Source organism: Salvia splendens, chromosome 15 (genome assembly GCF_004379255.2).
Source record: "Salvia splendens isolate huo1 chromosome 15, SspV2, whole genome shotgun sequence".
Lineage (NCBI taxonomy): Eukaryota > Viridiplantae > Streptophyta > Magnoliopsida > Lamiales > Lamiaceae > Salvia > Salvia splendens.
Genome location: NC_056046.1, coordinates 5,648,812 through 5,670,536, shown reverse-complemented (window position 1 = coordinate 5,670,536; position 21,725 = coordinate 5,648,812). Strand labels below are relative to the sequence as shown.

Below are 21,725 nucleotides of genomic sequence, written 5' to 3'. Positions count from 1 at the left end.
TTTATGATTTGAGGTAAAATAGAGGCAACTAACTAAACTAATGGGCTGGACCAAGATATAAAAATTAATATTCGGCCCAACATTACATCATAATATCTTCATAAAAGGACAGAAGGGCTTTATCGTCAATTCGTGTGACAAGACACATTTCCCGCCCCCCGAAGCACCATACATACTATTGTGATCGAGCCCTCTCCTTCTCTCTCACCCTGCTTCAGCAATGGTAGTAGCTCTGAGAAGTTCGCCTCCGGAAATCCTTCAAATTCCCGAATCCGAACGGATGCAGCAATGTGAAACCGTGGAAGAAGACGATGCGTGTGGCAGCGAGATTTCTGGTTATGAGCTGTGCAGAGAGGAACGAATTAGAGAGAATCGGGAGAGAATGCAGAAGCTCGGTATTTTTTCTATCGCTCAGAAGCTCAATTCCCCCAAATCCACTCCCGTCAGAGCCTATCGAAAAGCTCCGCGCCTTCACTCTCCGCCATCTGTCGGCCCCACCCGCCGCTCCTCCAGGTACTTTCTTATGTTTCCCTTTTTAGTTTATTTTTGTTTTAATTCATGAATTATGAAATTAGGAATCGAGAATCTAAAGTGCGAGTTACCAATTAAGTTTGGGTGATGCTATTGTGATTAATTTTTTGGCGCTTGTTGATTATAAATGATCAGAAAATGAGTGCTGAACTTAATTGATCGCTGTTTCTTTGACACTTGTGTGATTATTACTAATCTCCTCTTTTGTGGTGGGGATATAGGCTGCAAAGCTCTACGCCAGTTAGTTACTGCGAATTACGCTCAGAGAAAAAAGAAAAACCGTATGATATTTTGAGCGGAGAGGGTTCGACGCCTGAAGTTTACACCGAAGAACATGACAAAATGCTGGGAAGCGCTGAAATGAGCTGGACTCTTTCTGTTGATGGATATGGAAAAGATGGCAAGCGAATTTATGATCCCTTAAATGGGAAGAGTTGCCATCAATGCAGGTAGCTGCACTTCTCTTATTGTGTATTACTATGTCTTTCAAGTGTGCTTATGTGTAGTATAAGGTTCAAATATCAGATGCACTCTTGATTATATTGAAGTTTGCATTGATGATTAATAATGTTAAATCATTTTACCACTACTGTGATGGAGGCTTAAGTGTGATTTCTTGTTGTACCAGTTACTGTGATTTTATATCTTCAACTTTCTAGGAAAAATGGGGACTCATATAAAATCACAACTTCATTTTGAATTTTCTCGGAAGAGAACACTTCTTGCTCATTTTGTTTTCCTAGAACCAAATCTTGCAATTCTTTTCTAATTCGTGCTATGAGAATGATTTGATATGATGCGTATTTCTTATTTGGTGATATGTCGTAAGATTGCTTGAATTTTCGTGTTTCTCATTACTGTAAACAACCCCTTATATGCAGGCAAAAAACTCTTGGTCAGCGTACACATTGCAGCAACTGCAACATGGTCCAGGGGCAGTTCTGTGGAGATTGCTTGTACATGAGGTATAACAGAATATGAACTCATAAACATTGCTTTACAAGCCCAGCTGAATGTAGATTGTGTTGAGTAGAGGCATATATCTTTTGTATTATTGTACTGTGTGGGCCGTGGGGTTTACATACTGTTAACTGGTGGACGACCCGGATTCAATTTTTTTCACAGAAACAAATCCATCTATGGTTCTAAGGAAACATAATGTTGCCTCAGCAACAAATAGCATGTTGTGAAGCTTGTTCCTTAGAAGTTTGGGTTTTATTTGTGGTAACTGGTAAGCCTTCTATAGAAACAAAATGGTTCACCAAGGGCAAACATTTTCTTTCAGGTATGGCGAGAATGTGCTTGAAGCAAATGCAAATCCTGACTGGATTTGCCCTGTTTGTCGTGGAATTTGCAACTGCAGTTTGTGCAGGCATGCGAAAGGGTGGCCTCCTACGGGGATACTTTACAAGAAGGTAAGTGTAGAAACTCTGGTGGACTTTACATATTATTACAAGCCGCATTTAGAGCTAACTTCAATTTTTTTTCTTCATATTTTCAGATTTTAAATCTTGGCTACAAGTCAGTGGCACATTATCTCATCCAAACACGGCGGGCACAAACCGATAAAGTGAACAATGTCGTTAGCAAGGCCCCAGTTTCTGCTAAGAGATCGCTGCCTTTTTCGGGCATTGAAGTAACTGGTGAAGACAGTGATCTTTCTAAACCTAGCCATGAATGTTCAAACCCTAATCCCGTATCCATATCTGATAAAGAATCTAGTGATTTTAAATTGCCTCCTGAAAGCGGAGACAAGCCTTTGCTATATCCTGCTGATGATGCTTTAACAAAGGATCAAGTTGAACATCCATTAAAGCCAGAAGTTGGAAAAGATTCAGATTCTCCTGAATTTGACGGTGATAAAGAAAGTATACATGTGGCTTGTACAGTATGTGTAATTGTTACAGATGTGAAAACTGAGCCACTGAATGAAAGAGGAGATGATGATGCCTATGAGATTGAGAAAGAGGAGTCCGTTCCAGATATCAAGTGTGGCATTGAATCTGAGACTAGTCCAAAATCCACCAAGAAACGAGCGGGCTATAAACCAGCACCCGATAGTATTGGCAGGAGGTTGAGAATGAGGCGCACAGGACCAAAATTGGCAAGCCACACTGAAGATGCATCCACAACAGCAGACGTTGGAGGTATTGCTAGTAGATTGAGAAAGCGTTGCAGAGTATAGGTACTGATGCCCTATTTTTCTGGGTTAGCTTTGATCAACCACCCCTTTATGGTGCAGTTATGTTGTTTTTGAGGCGTCTTTTGTAAGGTAGTTTAACGACAAGCTCATAAATATTTGCAAACTATTTTGAAAAGCATGATTTCATCCAGGATTAACTGTGTTCATCCAAGCCTTAAAAATGACTTCCACTTGCTTAATGCATACCTTCATCTTGCTTTTTAACGATATGCATATGATGATTGCACCTTAACTTTTCCTCTACAGAACCCAAAACAAATACTACTTCAATACCATTACAATACTGGAATAAAATTTTGTTATAAGCATGTAAAAGGCGAAGCATAAAATGTGATCTGTATTAAAGAATGTATACTACTACAAAAGAAACTTGTCAACGCCAATACCTACACTGCCATCTGTGAACTCAACTGTTTCAATTTTGTGGACAGAGAAGCAATATTTGTGGTGAGTGAGCTTTGCTGGTTTCAAGTACTACAAAAGAGAACATACTTCGTAAACTCTGTTCTGATAAAAGAGGAACAGATCACGATCACCAACCATGCCATGAGACCCGTTCATGATTCGCTTAAACTCATTTCCAACGTTCAACATATGGTGCATGGTAAGCCAGATTTCCACTAGGTAAGAAAAGGGTCTCCCATCTGAGTGAAGCCACAAGTCCTTACATAGCAGATGTGAGGTGATGAGAGGCAAAGCTGTATAAATGATTCGCTTGATTATGACTGGTCATCTACAAACTTGATAAGAAAAGCACTCTCCAGTGCTGCCTCTTTGCAGTGCAAATATCTGTTCTCCTCCACTATATCAGTTGTTAAATTAAGAAGTACCGGACGACTAGGGTCATGAACAGTATACTCCCTAAGTCGTGCAACCCATTTTGCTGATTCCCATACTCCAAACCTTATAAATTCAAACATGTAAACCAATTGCTATATGATCATAATAAACCTCAACCAAGTTAATAACACAGAATAAGTAAATACTTATACAGTTTGTATAGATGCTACAGCTACATACCAGCAAATACATTATAAGACACAAAATTACCTTGTACTGAAAGATGACGTCACCAGAGTAGAAGGATATACTGCATCTTTCCGGATATTATCGTAGGGAGAAAATTCTCGGATGGCCAGGAAATCTTCAATGTCCCCAGGGTATCCAAACTCCTCATAGTCATTAGGTGTAAGTGGTAAGACAGGAAGCAGCAGGGTGTGTGTTGGGTCTAAAAATGGCACCTAGAAATAGAAATCTTTTTTAACTCCCCAAATGTGGAAGAAGTCACAAAAAAGACAACATGAGTAAAGTTGAGGCTTAATTTGATAGTAGAAAAGTTTGGTTACGAATATTTGTGAATTCTTGCACATGAATCACAATAAATTCGGACTACAAAATAGAATTGAAAAAAAAATGCCATTGACTTTATTCACCTTCAAAACAGCAGCTCGAAATAAATCTGGACGAAAGTTTAGAGCTGAAGCAACTAACAATCCTCCAGCACTGTATCCCCAGCCAGCCAGTTTGGTTTCTCCAACAATCTCCCTTTCAATCAGAAACTTCGCACATGATATATAATCCTTAACCGAATTGAGCGTCTTAGTTCTCCTGCCATCATAACACCATTTTCTACCTCCGCCACCTCCGCCTCTGGAAATTAAGATCACTGAACTAGTCAGAAATATGAAAGCCTTCGCACAATTCATGTAATATAAACAACAAAACCACCTTCCTACAGATAAGCATTTTCAAAAAGCTTCCGGAAAATAGTCGTATTAAACACACACGCACACATATGCATTTAACCAAATATATGAACATATGCACAACCTAACATCAGCATAAGCAATAACCCAACCGCGATCAAGAAGGCTTTTGAGCTCATTTCGCCATCTTTTATCGAGTATCTCCCCATAAGCTCCATGTCCATGAAGTAATCCAGGATTTTCCCTTGTTATCTTCTTATGGCGTGAATAAAGTATGGTAAGTGGAACTGAAACCCCGTCATGTGAAGGAACGTCATACTCTTCACAAGCATAATACTCAGAGAGGTCGTTCCAGGCCCTATCATCTTCAGCATTATCGGCACAGATGTTTTTTGATATAGATGTCTTTCTACTACTGCTAACAGCAGCTGACGAGCCATATAGAACTCGTGTCCGTTCGTAAAGCAAGTTTTGCTGTTGAACAATAGTCCATTTTCCACTTAGCAAATCATAATCAACCACTGCATCTGGCATCTGGAAATTTGACATGAAGTTAATGTACACATACAAGAGAGGAATCAATATAGTAAAGCCTACAATACCATGCATCTAATCACACTCCAACACTCAAATAGAGAATAACACAGAGAAAAATGCTAACACCTCCACTTCAACTCATCTCAAGATAATAAATCCAGACATTATAAAATTATATTCTGCAAAAAAAATGCTGTGGCCAGTAAGCATATATATGCAATCCTAATATATGAGATTAGAAACTTTATCTAGTGGATATTTCAATTTTCACATGCAATCTGTTTTGCAGTAAAAGTGTAGGTCATAGTCGAGCAGAACTATATTTTGTGAATGCTGAACTATTGTCTAGTGATTCTGGAATTAACTAGTCCAGGGGCTGTGCCAATGGCAATCACGCAACAAGCATTGATAGGGGACTGAACCAATTGTATTGCAAATGAGTAAAGAGAACACTCCTCCGCAGAGGCCTACGACTTCAGTCGTCCAATTACAATTGATCTTCCAAGATAAAAAGAGCTTCCTAATTACATTTATTTATACTAGGCGGAACTTAACTAAAAGCATAAATCTAGGGATGCATTAGAAAAGGAAAGCAGCTGAAACTGCCGTGCATGAGAATAGGAAAACAGCTGAAACAGAATTGAGCTGGCGGCTGACTTCTTCAACCCCTTGCACCGGCTCCCTTCTTTTCCTCGCTGCCTCCAACGTCCTTCCCCTTATTGCGGCGTGTGTACACCTTCCAACCGCCGAGGCTGCTGACCGTATCAATTGCCCCGCCCGTCGGAACAGCCTTGTCCGCAAGGCTGAAGAAGGGAAACTGGCCGAGGACGTCCGCCTCGTCCATCCAAGTTGCCTCGTCATCCCCCAGGCCGACCCACCCGATGAGGACCTGGTCGACGGTATCGTCATCTCGGCGCTCAGTTCGGCGTGCCAGCACCTTGTCTGGAAGGAAAGGTGGCGCGGCATCGACTAGGCTGTCGGGTAGCGTGGTTTCCACAGGTGCGTCTCCCACGGCCCGTTTGAGGAGGGAGACGTGGAACACCGGGTGTATGCGGGCTGAGTCGGGAAGCTGCAGTCGATATGCCGTTGCCCCAATACGCGCCTCGATTTTAAAAGGCCCACAAAATCGGGGGGCGAGTTTCCTGTTTCGGGTTGTGAACAGCGAGGACTGCCGGTGGGGCCGGAACCGTAGGTAGACCATATCGCCCACGCAGTATTCGACATCCCGACGTCGCTTGTTCGCGGAGGCCACCATGCGGTCCTGGGCTCGACGCAGGTGGTGCCGCAGCAGCTCCAGCATCTCATCGCGGGAGCGTAGAGAGTCCAAAACGGACTGGGCCCGGCTATGCGGCACGGATACGGATACGCGTATCAGTATCCGAAGGATACGGATACGCGGATACGGCTCTTTCCCAAACAACCCGATACGCGGATACGTTTTAACTATTTTTTTAATAAATAATAATAGTGCATAATAAATTACAAAATAGATATTCTAATGTTATTATACAAATAAAAATAATAAAATTACAAAATATTAAAAGCTAAAGTCAATTTCTTTTATGGTCGATTACACCACATCGATTTTTGGGTTATACTTATCCATATTACCAATAATATTGATCAAAATATTTATTTATAGTTACAAAATTAGACAAAGTTAATGGAGTAATAAATTGGCCCAAAAAATGAGCCCCAAATATACTCCTTTTCCATCGTGACTACTTCTTGCCCAATTCATTCTCCCATTTCCAATTTTCTTCAATCCCTAGTTGAGGCAATAGCGGCGCCTCCCCTTTCTTCTTCTTCTTCTTCATATCCGATTAACTGTCAATTTTGTTCCCAAATCGGATTGAAGTTCGTAAATTGAAAGTTGCGAAGTTCTTCGACAGAGATGGACGTTGATTTCGAAGAGGAGAACCTCAGATCTTTGCAGATAGAGGAGGATGAAGGCCCAATACGGCCCAGCTCGCGGATACGCCGAAGGATACGTATCGAATCTGAGGTTTCCCGGCCCAATACGGCCCAGCTCGCGGATACGCCCAGGATACGTATCGACGGTGTATCCGTCGCGTATCGGTATCGGATACGTATCCGATACGTGATACGGCAACAGGGTGGCGTATCGGTGTTATATAGGGGCCCGGACCTCCCCCGGCAGGAAGGCGTGCAACGTGGGCGGGGGACGACCGTAAACCGTTTCGAACGGAGTCATGCCCGAAGCAGAATGGGCGCTCGTGTTATAGCAGTACTCCGCCCATGGGAGCCACTTGTTCCACTGCTTCGGCCGGTCGGAGGAAAAACAACGCAAGTATGTCTGTAGGCACCGATTTAGCACCTCCGTTTGGCCGTCGGTCTCGGGGTGATAGGCGGAACTCATCTTGAGGGTGGTACCCGTGGCCCGAAACAGCTCTTTCCAGAAAGAGCTTAGGAAAATGGGGTCGCGATCCGACACGATGGAACGGGGAATGCCGTGGAGACGAACCACCTCACTGGTAAAAACGTCCGCTACCTGCCAGGCGGTGAACGGGTGTCGAAGGCCGATAAAGTGGGCGTATTTGGACAGACGGTCGACGACTACAAACACGCAGTCCAGACCCCCAGCTCTCGGCAGCCCCGAGACGAAATCCATGCTGATGTCTTCCCAAACGCGGCTCGGTATTGGCAGGGGCTGGAGGAGGCCTGCCGGGGACTTGGTGTCGGCCTTGTGCCTTTGACACGTTGTGCAAGCCGCTACAAAATTCGTGACATGCTTCATCATCCCGGGCCAGTAAACGTTTGACGCGATCCGTCGGTATGTGCGGTAGGCTCCCGAGTGTCCCCCCGGTGGGGGTGACATGGAATTCGGCCAGGAGTTTTGGGATCCACGGAGAATGGGGTGGCACGACTATCCTCCCTTTATAGAATAGGGTCCCATGGACGAGCTCGTAATGTGGGGAAGTGCGGTGGCCGGCCTCCAAGGCGGTCTTGATTTTTGCCAAAGATGGGTCGGCCGAGAGGGTCTCCTGGACCGAGGACCAGTTTGACCAAGATGGAATGGAAATCGCCGCGAGCTCCGGTGTGTTTTCGTCTCGATGGGACAGCGCATCGGCTGCCCGATTCAACCTGCCCTCCTTGTACACGATGGCGAAATCATAGCCGAGTAGTTTTGCCGCCCAATTTTGTTGTGCCGGGGTGGCCAGGGGGTGGGCCAGGAGCTGGCGCAGACTTCTCTGATCCGTGTGCACGACGAATCGCCGACCCAACAAGTAGGGACGCCAATGATGGATTGCGAGGACGAGGGCCATGAGCTCCTTCTCGTACGCTGACTTGGCCAACCAACGAGAGGACAGTGTCTTGCTGAAATATGCCACTAGCTGGTGGTCCTGCATTAGAACAGCGCCGAGGCCCCGCCCCGAAGCATCGCACTCTATGACGAACTCCTTTGTAAAATCCGGCATCCGGAGCAAGGGTGCCGATGTCAGTGCTGATTTGAGGGTGTCGAATGCAGCGGCAGCCGCCGGCGGCCAATCCCATGCAGCCTTGGGTTGGGTGACGAGGGGCTTTTTGAGGAGCTCCGTCAATGGGGAGGCAAGCTTGCCGTAGTCCTTGATGAAACGGCGGTAGTACCCCGTTAACCCTAGGAAACCGCGGACACTTTTTAGGGATGTTGGCGTCGGCCAACGGAGGACAGCTGAGACCTTAGCAGGGTCCATTCGCACGCCGTCGAAAGACACGATGTGGCCTAGGTACTCGACGCTTGAGCGACCCAGAAGACATTTCTTCGCGTTGACCACGAGTGTATGGGCGTTAAGTACTTCGAAGACTCGGCGGAGATGGCGCACATGATCCTCCCACGACGCGCTGTAGACGAGAATGTCGTCGAAAAACACCAAAACAAACTTCCGAAGGGCCGGGCGGAAGATGTCGTTCATTAGGCTCTGGAACGTGGCGGGCGCGTTGGTGAGGCCGAAAGGCATGACCAGGAACTCGTAGTGGCCGGAGTGGGTTCGGAAGGCTGTCTTAGGAACGTCCCCGCTGGCCACCCGAATCTGGTGGTACCCTGCTTTCAAATCGATCTTGCTGAACCACTTGGCGCCGTGCAGCTCGTCTAGTAGCTCCTGGATTACCGGGATAGGGTATTTGTCCGGGACCGTTCTTTTGTTGAGCTCTCTGTAGTCTACGCAGAATCTCCATGAGCCGTCTTTCTTGCGGACCAGGAGTACCGGGCTCGAAAATGGGCTGGTACTGGGTTGAATTACCCCGGAGCTTAACATCTCGGCGACGAGCTTCTCCATCTCATCTTTCTGCAAATGGTTATATCGATAGGGCCTTACCGAGACGGGGTCGGTGCCGGGAAGGAGTGGAATCCTGTGGTCCGTCCGGCGGCGGGGGGGTAACCCGACGGTTTCCCTTGTCAATGCCGGGAACTCCTCAACCAGCCTGAGGAGGTGCGACTTGGCCGCGCTGGCAGTGCCGGGTCGATCCCGAAGGGTTCGGCCGAGGTGTCCTTCTCGAGGGCGCGGAGGACCCAGCAGCAGTCCCCGTCCTCGAGGCAGCGAAGGTCGTTGGTGGAGCATGCCCGGCGCATGAGGGACGGGTCTCCCATGAGTGAGACCGGCCGCCCGTTGACCTTGAAATCCATGGATGACCGCTGCCAATTAGCCATGACGTAGCCGAGGGATGCGAGCCAAGCGACCCCTAGGATGACGTCGATGTTCCGGAGGGGAAACACATAGCACGCCACCACAAACTCCTCGTTTCCCAACATAAGCGGCACGGTCCTATATATCCCAGCTGCCCGACGTGTGGAGCCGTCGCCTAGTACCACCGAGTAAGGCGAGGTCGGGGTAACCTGTAGTTCGAGCCGTTGTGCACACTCCTCGGATATGAAGCAATAGTTGGCGCCACTGTCGATCATTACTTTTACTGGCTGTGCTGCGATTTCCCCAAAAAGTTTCATCGTGTTTGCCGTGTCGAGGCCGTTTAGGGACAAAACGGACAGTTGGGGCTCCGCCCCCGCCTCCAAAATCTCCGAGTCCTCAGCGTCGGCGTCCGCATCCGCCAGTTCCTCCTCGTCGCATATCATGACATTTAGGGTCCGGGGAGGGCACCTATGGGCTGGTCCAAACTTCAACCCACATTTGACACAGGTTCCTGCTGCTAAGTGTCGCCTATACTCTTCCGGGGACACGTTACGGAAACGTTTCGATACCGGTTGTGAAGAAGCCGTGGAGTACGCGGGGCTCGGGGAATACCCTTTGGAGGTCGACCGGTTTGAGGGCGCTGGGTAGGAGGGCGCTTGAACCGCGGTCTGCGAAGGGGCAGCCCGTTGTGGCCGAGCCGAGGCTATGATGTCTAGATCGAGGGCCATTTCAACCGCGTCTTCGTAGGTTGTGATCTTGGCAGCCTTCATTTGGAGACGCTCGGGTCGGAGTGCGGCCATGAAGAAACCGAGGTACTGCTGGCACGAAATGTCCGGTACTTGCGCGAGGCGCGCCTCGAATGCCGCGACAAATTCCACCAAGGATCCCGTGTGCCTGACCGCCGCGAAAGCTTCGTATTCATTCAACGCTCCGGTGCCCCCGAAACGTTTCATCAGTTCCCTTGCGAATCGAGCCCAATTCAGATACGGGACTCGAAGTCGCAGCAATTGGTACCACGGAAGGGCCTCGCCTGCCAATGCCACCATCGCGAGACCCACCCGATCCTCGGGGGCAGTCCCTGCGATCAAGAAGTATTGCTCAGCTCGTGCCAGCCAAGCGAGGGCATCCGAGCCATCGAACGTGGGCATGGGAGAAGCCAACCCGCCCCCGGCGGCCGCCGGCTTCGGCCCGTGGTTCGCCGATGCGGATTCATCTTCCGGACTAGCCGTGTCTTTTAGTTTTAGTGACGCGAAACCATCGCGCATTTCCTGAAGCATTGCCGCTGCCTGTTCCTCCGCGTGGCGGAGCTGCGCGTTGAGTTCTTTCACCGCGGCATCCAGCGAGAGGCTGGACTGGCGCAGGTCACCCGTCGTCTTCTCCAATTCATCCAGTCGCGTGTCCGCCCTAGAGTTCACCATCGTTCACCGCACCAATTGTTAGGAGTGAAAGACGAGGGGAGAGGTAGGGAGCACGAGAGGTGCACAGAATTTGTAATATGTAACGTGAGGCTAGTAGTGATAGGGGACTGAACCAATTGTATTGCAAATGAGTAAAGAGAACACTCCTCCACAGAGGCCTACGACTTCAGTCGTCCAATTACAATTGATCTTCCAAGATAAAAAGAGCTTCCTAATTACATTTATTTATACTAGGCGGAACTTAACTAAAAGCATAAATCTAGGGATGCATTAGAAAAGGAAAGCAGCTGAAACTGCCGTGCATGAGAATAGGAAAACAGCTGAAACAGAATTGAGCTGGCGGCTGACTTCTTCAACCCCTTGCACCGGCTCCCTTCTTTTCCTCGCTGCCTCCAACGTCCTTCCCCTTATTGCGGCGTGTGTACACCTTCCAACCGCCGAGGCTGCTGACCGTATCATAGTCAAGCAGAACTATATTTTGTGAATGCTGAACTATTGTCTAGTGATTCTGGAATTAACTAGTCCAGGGGCTGTGCCAATGGCAATCACGCAACAAGCATTGAAACATATCTGCACATCACATCCTTCTCTGACATTCCTACATCATAATTCAGAAATTAAGAAGTCACTTACATACCACTGGTGATGATACTGTAAAGCGCATGGTTGAAGAATAGAAGTCATAATTCGATCCAGGCAATATTTGGGCTACATGATCTGGAAGAGGCAAGCTTTGTAGATTGAAGTCTTTGAGAAGAGCTCCAACCTGTAAGCTCATTACATAAGACACTGCATACCATTAATTTTATGTACACTCCACACCTAATGTTTATAAACTTGTTCTCATGAGAGAGAATCAAGCAATTGTACGTGTAGTATTTTCAATGGAGATGTACGAACAGAAGACTTTGACATTATGGATATGTATCAAAAGATCAGATGAATGAATTACCTTGTTTCTATCTAAAGGTAAAGAAAGAGAATACAATTCATATTTTCGCCCATTCCTCACTATAAGTACCAAATGAGTGCTGCAGAAATCAACATCTACAATACTCATCTGCTGGTCATGGGAAAAAACATTCTGCAAGATATAATAAAAATAACTAAGGATAAACTGTAAGAGACTTTAATATGTATATATCCATGCTTATATGATTAATTGCAGAAATATAATAACCTGCCAATTCCTAGGAATACATGAAGAAGCAACAGGACTACACAAAAGATAATGGTTATCAACAGGTTGCCCCTGCAAAGCGGCATTTGTAAAGAGGTAGAGATATCCTTGATGGTGCTCAATACTGCAATGGGAGTTCGGTTCTCCTTCCCAGACAAGTGTCATTTCAGATAAAGGGTTGGCTGCATTTAATAAAAATACCTAACAGTGGATCAAAAATATGTGAATCCAGCTCAACTTCATGCACTCATTGGAGAGTTTAAATCGTGTTAGTAGGTATACCTTTGAAGTCTGGGTCGTGAATAGGTTCACAGTCAAAAATTGGAAGTCTTTGGTGTGCCTTACAGTCAGATGGACGTTTTCTTGAGGTTCCTCCAGAATCATTACATCCTCAGCATCTGAACCAAGCATTATACAGTAGATCCTGTGAGAATAAAATGTCAAATTTATATCCAAAGACCCAATAGGGAAACCTAATATTCAGCAATATGAACCTAAATGGTCTCTTCTTATCATCCGTCACAGCATAAAGTAATGCTTGCCCATTTTTGGCCCAAGCTATACTGGAAACCCGGTCAGCTTGAGGTTTATTACAAAGCAACCCACTATTCAAATCTCTAACAGATAGTTTGAAGTGGTCATTATCCTTGTCATACATAGTGTATGCAAGATATCGGTGATCAGGTGAGACTTCTGATAGTTCTTCATATGCATAACCTGTTAACAAGAATACATAAGAATTTCTAGAATGTCAACAGAAGTAGCAAGATGTACAGGTTCTACTGAAGAAACAAAACTATACCTCCAAATCTTTCAGCTTCTTTGTTGTAGTCAAGGAGCTTCTGCTCAATTTTCTTTCCAGACGTGAAATCAAATCCAGCTGATGGAGACTTGTTAGATATGAACTCTTCATTAAGACTGGCCAGTCTCCTACATAATACCGAGTACTGCATTCCTTCTTCAACACGCCTGTAGTACAGCCTATGTCAACCAGAAACAAGCCAAACAAGCAATTAGACTCCAGGTTTTTTCTCTTTTCCAGAGTCAGATACAAAGACTTATATATATATATATATATTGGACAAGGGTAGCTGTGAAAAACGTTTGTCTCATCATCCTAGACAATATACTCCAGCTTAAGAAAAAACACTCTTGAAATAGCACTATTATGGAATCATAAACAAAAATCTACAAATCTCATCAATACAAATACAAACTCAAAAGATGAAAACAGCAGGCAGGGAAAACATAGGATAATCAAGAGAATGGCATGTCTGCAATTTCAGAGATCAACCTCCAAGCAAAGACTTCCACTCGTTTTCTACCCAACAAAAATATTTTTCTTTCCAAACATTACTGCTATATTAAGGATTTTCCTTCCCTAAAACTATCTAGTCGCATCACATGGAACTGTGAAAAAGAATTAAACAAGCACACTCCATATTGCCGACAAACCACTACTAAGGGTAAGAATAATACCATCAATCAAACTTTACATCTCAGAAACATTGCAGTCATTGCTAAGTAGTAGTATCAAATTATCATCTTCCTAAGATTTGAATTTCTCTAGTGTGGTTCGTGCACTGATAATAAATTTTATAAATTCTCAATTTTCTCTCTCCAGAGCAATATGATGATTCCAAAAAAAGCAACTAAATTTGTTAACAGTCAAGGGAAACAACTAGAGTAACAAATGTAATTTGAGATTACCAGGGACCCCAACGGAGGGAAGGGGTGGAGAGGTCGGCGGCGAAGCGGGAGGCCATCTCAGCATGGAGCTTGGACTGGAGTCGATCAGTGTTGGACATGACGGCTTCAGTATACTTCTCCTCCTGCTCCATGTAGACGTCCATGTGGCGCATCGCCACCCTGTCACTCAGCTGCGACATCCAGTTATAGTCGTCCGACCACGACTCCCCGTGCAGGGAGAAACTCACCGGCTTCTTAGGGGGCTTCGGCAGTGACGGCGGAGAGGGAGCCGCCTGCGGATTCTGCGGCTTGTAATTCGCCAATTGGAGAATGGCGCGGCGGCGGGGAGGGCGGCGCAAGGCCGTGAGAAGGTGCCGCATAGTGGTTGATGGCCGGGAATAGAGCTGCCGATTGCCGTGGGGTTTAACATGCCATTTGTTTAAGTTTTTTTTTTTTTTTTTTTTTTTTTTTTGCCATTTGTTTAAGGTTCTTTGTCGGGGCTTTCTAATTTCCGTTGTACTTATAAATACATAGTAGCAGTATAAATTTATATGACTTCAAATATCTAAAATTTTCGGCTCAGAGATGGCGGTTGCGCCATTAAACCTCCGCCGTCAATTCTCCATCTTTTCCTCGCCTTCTGCATCTTCACTGCACCCTACTCATCTTCTTACCCCACAACTTATCAAAATCCCAAAAGCCCCCCAAAATCACAAGAAGAAATTCTCCACTTCCTGCTCCTCCTCTTCCTCCCCCTCTCCTATATTCCTGCCCTTTCTACAAACCCCATCAATAAAACAACCTCAAAATCCCGACAAAGATGAAGAGGCCGAAGAATCCGACGACCCACTTCTCAAATTCTTCAAGACCCGAACTTCAAACGCGGACCCGCTTCAAGAAGGCCGGATTTCCCTCCAAAAGAACCGCAGAACATCGTGGCATCTAGCGTCAAGTCTTAATGACCCAGAATCGGAAGCCGCACCGGAATCAAAAATCGAGAATTTAGATGTGACATCTGACAAAAATGCAGAGACCCCTGCGGAAGTGGAAGAGGGGATTGTAAGGAAAATACTTAAAATTGCGAGGTCATTGCCCGAAAATGTCACGTTGGGAGAGGCGTTGGAAAGCTGTGATTTTGGAGGGAAATTAGGGGTGGAGGAGTGTCTGGAAGTGTTGAGACTACTAGGCGAGGAGGGTGAGGTGATGAGCTGTTTGTATTTCTTTGAGTGGATTGGATTGAGAGAGCCGCATTTGGTTACAGCAACGGCGTGCTCAGTTTTGTTTCCACTGTTAGGGCGGGCGAGGAAGGGGGATGAGTTGTTGGTGGTGTTCAAGAATCTGCCTTTTAAGCAGAATCCGCACTTCAGAGATGTTCGTGTTTACAATGCTGCGATTTCGGGGTTGATGTCTTGTGGGAGGTATTGAGGTTCATGTTTATCAAATCTTGTGATTGCAGTTTCGTAGTGTTTTTATTCTGATTCCCATCTTAGAAGTTGGAGATTTGAAATGAAATGTTCTATGCTGTATTGGTTGTGGTTGTATTAGAGCTTTATCAAGTTCTCTTGTTGTGTGGTTAAGTTGTATTATTTGGCTGTAAATGCAGATTGGATCAATGTTTTTTTAAGGTTCGCTTTATGTGGCATGTGTCTAAAAGATTGTTTAGGTTGTTTTCTCGGGTTTCTCTCTAATTTCTGTGTACAATCTGTAAGCAGCTTACTCTGCAGAAGTTGTATTGTGCGTATGCACAATGAATCCATGTATAAACATTAATATTCTGACTGTGTATGTATATTTATATGAGATTGTATAGTACATGCTCTCAGTATAGTCTTTCAGTTGTGCTGAGTACTGAAAGTGTATATGTACTTATCTTGAGCAATCCTTGTACAAGTGTTAAAAATTCATGTGTAAATACTTGTTTGTTCTGTATTTGCTTTGGGCATTAATAAGCATCTTCGCCCCTTTTCAAATCTGTTTTTGCTGTGTTTCTGCTTTCGCTGCTTGATTCCTTGAGATTATATGTTTTTCTTGTTGTGATAGAACTTGTTAATAGTTTGTAAACCATGCCTTGTTTTTGTGGAAGGTACAATGATGCTTGGACTGTGTATGAAATGATGGAAGCAAGTAATATTCGGCCTGATCATGTAACAAGTTCTATCATGATCACAGTCATGAGGAAAAACGGAGACAGTGCTGAAGATGCATGGAAATTCTTTGAAAAAATGAATCAGAAAGGCATCGAGTGGAGTTTAGAAGCTGTGGGAGCACTTATAAAATTGTTCTGTGATGAGGGGTTAAAGAAAGAGGCTCTGATTATCCAATCAGAACTCGAAAAGAAGGGGATATCTTCTAATGCTGTTATTTATAATACAATTATGGATGCTTATGGAAAGTCAAACCATGTCGAGGAGGCGGAAGGTCTTTTAACTGAGATGAAGGCGAAAGGAGTAGCCCCAACAGCTGCTACTTATAACATTTTGATGGATGCATATAGCAGAAGGATGCAGCCTGATATTGTTGAGAAGCTACTTGAAGAAATGGAAGCTGCTGGTTTGGAGCCAAATGTAAGATCATATACGTGTCTGATTAGTGCCTATGGTAGGCAGAAGAAAATGAGTGACATGGCTGCAGATGCATTCTTGAGAATGAAAAGAGTCGGCATCAAACCATCATCACATTCGTACACTGCTCTTATCCATGCCTATTCCGTTAGTGGCTGGCATGAGAAAGCTTACTTGGCTTTTGATGATATGTTAAGAGAGGGAATAAAGCCCTCCATTGAAACATATACTGCTCTACTTGATGCGTTTAGACGAGCTGGTGACACTGAAACACTGATGAAAATCTGGAAGTTGATGATCAGGGATAAAGTTGAAGGGACTCGAGTTACTTTCAACATTCTGGTTGATGGATTTGCAAAGCAAGGCCAGTATGTGGAAGCAAGAGACGTGATGCACGAATTTGGGAAGCATGGTTTCCATCCGACTGTGATGACGTATAATATGCTCATGAATGCATATGCAAGGGGAGGGCAGGAGTCGAAGCTGCCACAGCTGTTGAAGGAGATGGCCGCACTGAATCTGAAACCAGATTCTGTCACCTATTCCACAATAATATATGCATATGTCCGTGTCCGTGACTTCAGTAGGGCATTCTACTATCACAAACAGATGGTGAAGAATCGCCAAGTGCCTGATGCCAAGTCATACGAGAAGCTCAGAGCTATCTTGAATGTGAAGGCAAAAATCAAGAATAGGAAGGACAAAAGCGCACTGATGGGGATCATTAAAGCCAGTGCAGGCTTGCTGAAAGAGAAGAAGAAGGGGAAGAAAGACGAGTTCTGGAAAACCAAGAAGGGGCTGCGGACGCCTCAGTCTCGCCCTCCTCAGCCTTCGCGGTGATCAATAGTGCCGTCGCTCCATCTGTAATGAGGTGATGAGTTCTTGAGTTCTGTTATGTTATTTGAGCTTTATGATCTCATTTAAATTGATCATCATGTTGCATATGGTTTATCCAGAGTGCACTAGTGTATAGTAGTTTTGTGTTTCTCAATTTTTTGAAGAAAAAATTGTAGGGGCTGGTGAAATTGAAAGGCTTTTTGGCGTTGTAATGCGATTTATTTATTTTTATCTTTGATTTCCATGCCTTCGCGCTGATAATGAGGTAATGAGTTCTTGAGTTCTGTTGTGTTATTTGAGCTTATGATCTCGTCCGAAATGGGAAAGATGTGTCTTACACATTAGTACTAAATGCAAACACAACCGCATCCCTATTCCCTACCCAGCCATTCCTCCCCATTGGCTACACATTTACGCAACTTGAGGGAGAAGGAGAAAGGAGTGAGGGACAGAAAGTAAGGAGAGAGAGCCATCCTCCTTGAGGAAGAAGTCGAGAGGTGGAAGGAGGGAGCTAGCTGCATTTAAGTTTCAAGAGTTCTTCAAAGGTTTTCGTTTCTATCTCTTTCGCGTGTTGCTAAGCTTTCAAAGTTTGCGGGCTGTTTTGAAGTCAGTATTGAAGACTGGAGAGGAAGTTGAGCTTTTCAGCTCCATGCTGCCGTATTTTGTTGAAGGACCACTCCTTTCTGAGGCATGTGGTTTGTGTATTTTCTTACATCGGTCACTCCTTTCTCCAATTCTTAAAGTCAGAATCTGTGTATTTTCTTAAATTTTTTCAGCATATTCCCAAACAGTTTTCTGAGGCTTGTGGTTTGTCCGATAAAATGAACATATCTCTACAATATGTGGAATAAAATATCCTTATTAAATAATTTGATACTACCTCCGTCCCACATTAAATGTCACATTTAGTGTGAACACGGATTTTAAGAAATGTGAGCAGAATTGATTAGTGGAATATGGGGATGTCACATTTAGTGTGAACACGGATTTTAAGAAATGTGAGCAGAATTGATTAGTGGAATATGGGGTCTACTTACTATTTATGGTAAAATTGAATAAATATAAAGTGAAATAATATTAAATTGTAAAAATATATTTAGGTGTTGTATTTGTATTTATAAATTATTATACGACTACAAATCAAAATTTATAAAGTTCATTATGTATACTATAGATACTTGAGTTATAGTTTTAATTTTTAACTTTAAAAAGTATCATTATAATTCTCCTCATATTTGATGGAAACCTTTATTCTATTTCCTTATATATATAGATGAAAGTTAAAAAATCCTTTATTAGTTAAATGACATTTTTTTAGTGAAATGAATTAATGAAAAAAATTAGTATAAAGTCAAGAATGAAAAAACGTGGGGATGTCACATAATAAGATAAAAGTTATTTTAAGCTCAAGAATTTGTAATTGTATAAAAAATTAAGTAGTATAATAGACTAGTTGGTGGTGAAATTTTGAATTTACAACTCTTATTAATGAGGCAATAAATTTCCTCCACGATTAAATGAGAAAAGACACACGCCGGCAAAATATGTAGAACTAGAAATAAATCAAATATTGAATGAAGATATAGTAAATGATCTTCTGTTGCAAGAACTGACGAGCCTATAAATTTCTTGCAGCCAAAATAGAAGGAAGAAGCCATGATGATATTAATTTAATGAAGAATATATCTAGTGAATGATCTTTAGGGTTGTAATAAATGAAATTAACAAATAAGTACTCCCTCAGTCCCCTAACAGGAGTAGTTGTTTGACTGGACACGAATTTTAAGAAATGTAAAGAAAAGTTGGTTGGAAAAGTTAGTGGAATGTGGGACTCACTTTTTTATATTGGTTTTATAATAAAATGTGAGTGAAGTGGGTTAGTAGAATATGAGACCTACTACCATTTATGGTAAAAATGAAGAGCGACTCTTAATGGGGGACGGCCCAAAAAGGAAATTAGCTACTCTTATTCGGGGACGGAGGGAGTACATTTGAAGAGACTTCTATTATTCATTTTCCAGCTATAAATATAAATGGCAACGAACATCGGGTAGTAATAGTATATATAGCTCCTAATTAGAAAGAGCAATGTCAATAGAAAAACCTTCATTTTTCAAGGTTCTTGCCACTTTGGATTTCACAAAAGAGCTGGTAAGCCATTATACCTCTATATATACATATATTGATCGATCAGTTGCTAATTTGGATGAAAAATGGTTTCGATGCAGCGATTGCCGCCTAGTTTCTTGACAGAATACAACTTAAAACCTGCCTGAAACTGTGAAGCTGAGAGCCGATGATGATTCAGGAAGAAGTTGGGGCGTGAAAGTGGAAAGATTGAGTGATGGCTTGTTTGCCTTCACCGACGGCTGGCCCAAGTTCGCCGAAGATGCTGCTCTCCGCCTCGGAGAATTTCTCGTCTTCTTCCTCCTGCCGCCTTCCAACTTCAACGTAGTCATCTACGGGACTAGCTTTCTTCAGAGAGAGATCCCAACACCTTCGTCTCCCCTCGTTGACCGAGTGGCCGAAAGCAGTAAGAGGAGAAGAGGGAAACCATCACAACCCTAGTATTATCAATGCAAGTAGTTAGCTAGTTTTTGTGTGTATGCAAACACTGGTCTTCTAATTGTTCTAACTAATGACTGCATACCTTGTTCACAAATTAAACTGCAAATCTCATGCTCGGATATATGGTCTGTAGAATTTGCAAGTTAACAACAATATTGGATTTTACTAGTACTCCTACTATTTAATTTTGTTTAGTTAAGAAGGTACGGAATATTTACATTTATACTTGCACTGTATCTTGAGAATCCTATTCAGACTATCAAAATGGTACTCCAAAGTCCAATCAATAACACATTTGTATATATGTATATATGTATAGAGGGGTATGATCACATGATAATTAAAGTTTATATTGCTGACAAATAACTACATCTCATGCAGTTTAGATGTTATCCTTGTGATATGGTTTTTAATTCATTTTTAGCATTTACAGACAGATGATCTATTGGCAAGACCACTCACAATGATGACCTTATATAGCGTAAGTGATCAAGTGTGTGACCCAAATTTAAAGAATAAAAATAAATGTAAATTTAAAATGTCACGTCAACCTTTAATTTGTCACCATTTATGTAATAGAAGGTGGGTTGAAAAAGTTAACAGTAAATGGATCTTTTTTTATATATTAGTTTTGTACTCTTAAAATGTGAGTGAGAATGGGTTAGTGGAACGTGAGTTCCACTGCAAAAAATAGTAAAAGTTAAAGGTAACAAATTTTTAGGGACGTACGAAAATAGAAATAAGTGACAAATTTTCAGGAATGGAAGGAGTATTACTGTATTCTCCGCCTTTCTTCTCTCTCTCAGTCGCACCATTCTTCTCTCTCCGTACATACAAATACAAGGTAGTAGGAGTAGTAGTGATTTCTAACTCCCTTTCCTTTTAGGCTTAATTTTATGTGAACGATTAAATTATGATCAGATCCATTAAATAGCCAAACTTGGTTTCATGTGAATTGATTTGATGGAGAACTGTAGTGGAAAATTAGAAGAATACTTATTTAACCATAAATTAGTTTTGAATATTTTGAGAAGGGAAATGGCTGGAAGTGAATACAGGAAGGCATCTTTCGTGATGCCGTGCCTCGGTGATTTCTCCTCGAACCTGGTAATGGTATATTACACTTAATTTCTTCGTTTTTTTTTATTTGGCAATACTCATCATATTCACAGATGTACTCCATCGAAGCTATTCAACACTCTGTGATGTTGCAAACTGATTATGCAACAGAATGCAGTTGGGAGGTGAAGATCAATTCCTTTAACATCGTATATATACTTCCTTCAAATTTCAATTGCATCTTCTTTTTTAGTTTTGTTTAACAATATTGAACATATTTAATTTGCTTTGATTTTGTTTTTGGTGAAAAGGGAGATTCCACCATCCACACTAGTTTCAGGAAGAACAAAAGGATGGTTTTTAAAAAAGGATGACCCACTCTACTTTGCAGCTACTCTCAAGCCTCATCACAGACTCAGATTTGTAAGATTAATTTTGCTTATTGAAGAAGTTGATAAATCGTATTCCTACTATTAACAAAGTTAATTAATTAAAAGCTCATGGTAATTGGTTTTAATTACATGATCAGAACCTTCCTGGGGATTTCTCAAGGGCTGCAAATATGAAGGTGAAAAGGCAAGTGAGGTTGGTGTATGAAGGAAACAACAGCAATGGCATATCTGTTGTAGTTGATCCTCGGCCGGAGGGGCGTAGGGTTGATCTGGCCATCGGAAGGAGACAATTCTACAAGGCGAACCGTTACAGAAGGGACGTACGTACACTTTTGAGTTCAATCCCGACGAAGATCTCTTCCATGTAAAACAAGTAGCTCGCACGAGAAGCATGATATCGACATGAAATTAGGGTTAAT

The 21,725-nt window shown here is 43.2% G+C and overlaps 4 protein-coding genes across 5 annotated transcripts; 3 read left to right on the top strand and 1 right to left on the bottom strand.

Moving 5' to 3' along the window:
- The first annotated feature begins 167 nt into the window (after positions 1-167).
- Positions 168-3,520, top strand: LOC121768766. The gene is made up of 6 exons (XM_042165309.1): positions 168-513; positions 753-980; positions 1,413-1,496; positions 1,817-1,946; positions 2,033-2,716; positions 3,166-3,520. Exons 1-5 carry the CDS (start codon positions 221-223, stop codon positions 2,714-2,716), a joined length of 1,419 nt encoding a protein of 472 aa, XP_042021243.1. The 5' UTR covers positions 168-220; the 3' UTR covers positions 3,166-3,520.
- On the bottom strand, positions 3,043-14,396 carry LOC121768763 (protease 2-like). 2 transcript variants are annotated; one of them, XM_042165307.1, is made up of 12 exons: positions 14,175-14,396; positions 13,911-14,106; positions 13,003-13,181; positions 12,695-12,917; positions 12,483-12,624; positions 12,201-12,401; positions 11,973-12,104; positions 11,658-11,786; positions 4,565-4,974; positions 4,168-4,384; positions 3,785-3,975; positions 3,043-3,637 (listed from the first exon to the last, which is right to left on the bottom strand). In XM_042165307.1, exons 1-12 carry the CDS (start codon positions 14,317-14,319, stop codon positions 3,454-3,456), a joined length of 2,349 nt encoding a protein of 782 aa, XP_042021241.1. In that variant the 5' UTR covers positions 14,320-14,396; the 3' UTR covers positions 3,043-3,453. The 2 variants fall into 2 exon arrangements, with proteins under 2 accessions (XP_042021241.1, XP_042021240.1); XM_042165306.1 differs by having other exon boundaries at positions 13,911-14,396.
- Positions 14,397-14,409: 13 nt separating this feature from the next.
- On the top strand, positions 14,410-17,520 carry LOC121768764 (pentatricopeptide repeat-containing protein At5g50280, chloroplastic-like). Its single transcript, XM_042165308.1, has 2 exons — positions 14,410-15,307; positions 15,973-17,520. Exons 1-2 carry the CDS (start codon positions 14,475-14,477, stop codon positions 17,288-17,290), a joined length of 2,151 nt encoding a protein of 716 aa, XP_042021242.1. The 5' UTR covers positions 14,410-14,474; the 3' UTR covers positions 17,291-17,520.
- Positions 17,521-19,375: 1,855 nt separating this feature from the next.
- Positions 19,376-19,855, top strand: LOC121768725 (B3 domain-containing protein Os01g0723500-like). The gene is made up of 2 exons (XM_042165265.1): positions 19,376-19,438; positions 19,574-19,855. The coding sequence occupies exons 1-2, from the start codon at positions 19,376-19,378 to the stop codon at positions 19,853-19,855; spliced, it is 345 nt and encodes a 114-aa protein (XP_042021199.1).
- Positions 19,856-21,725: the final 1,870 nt, after the last annotated feature.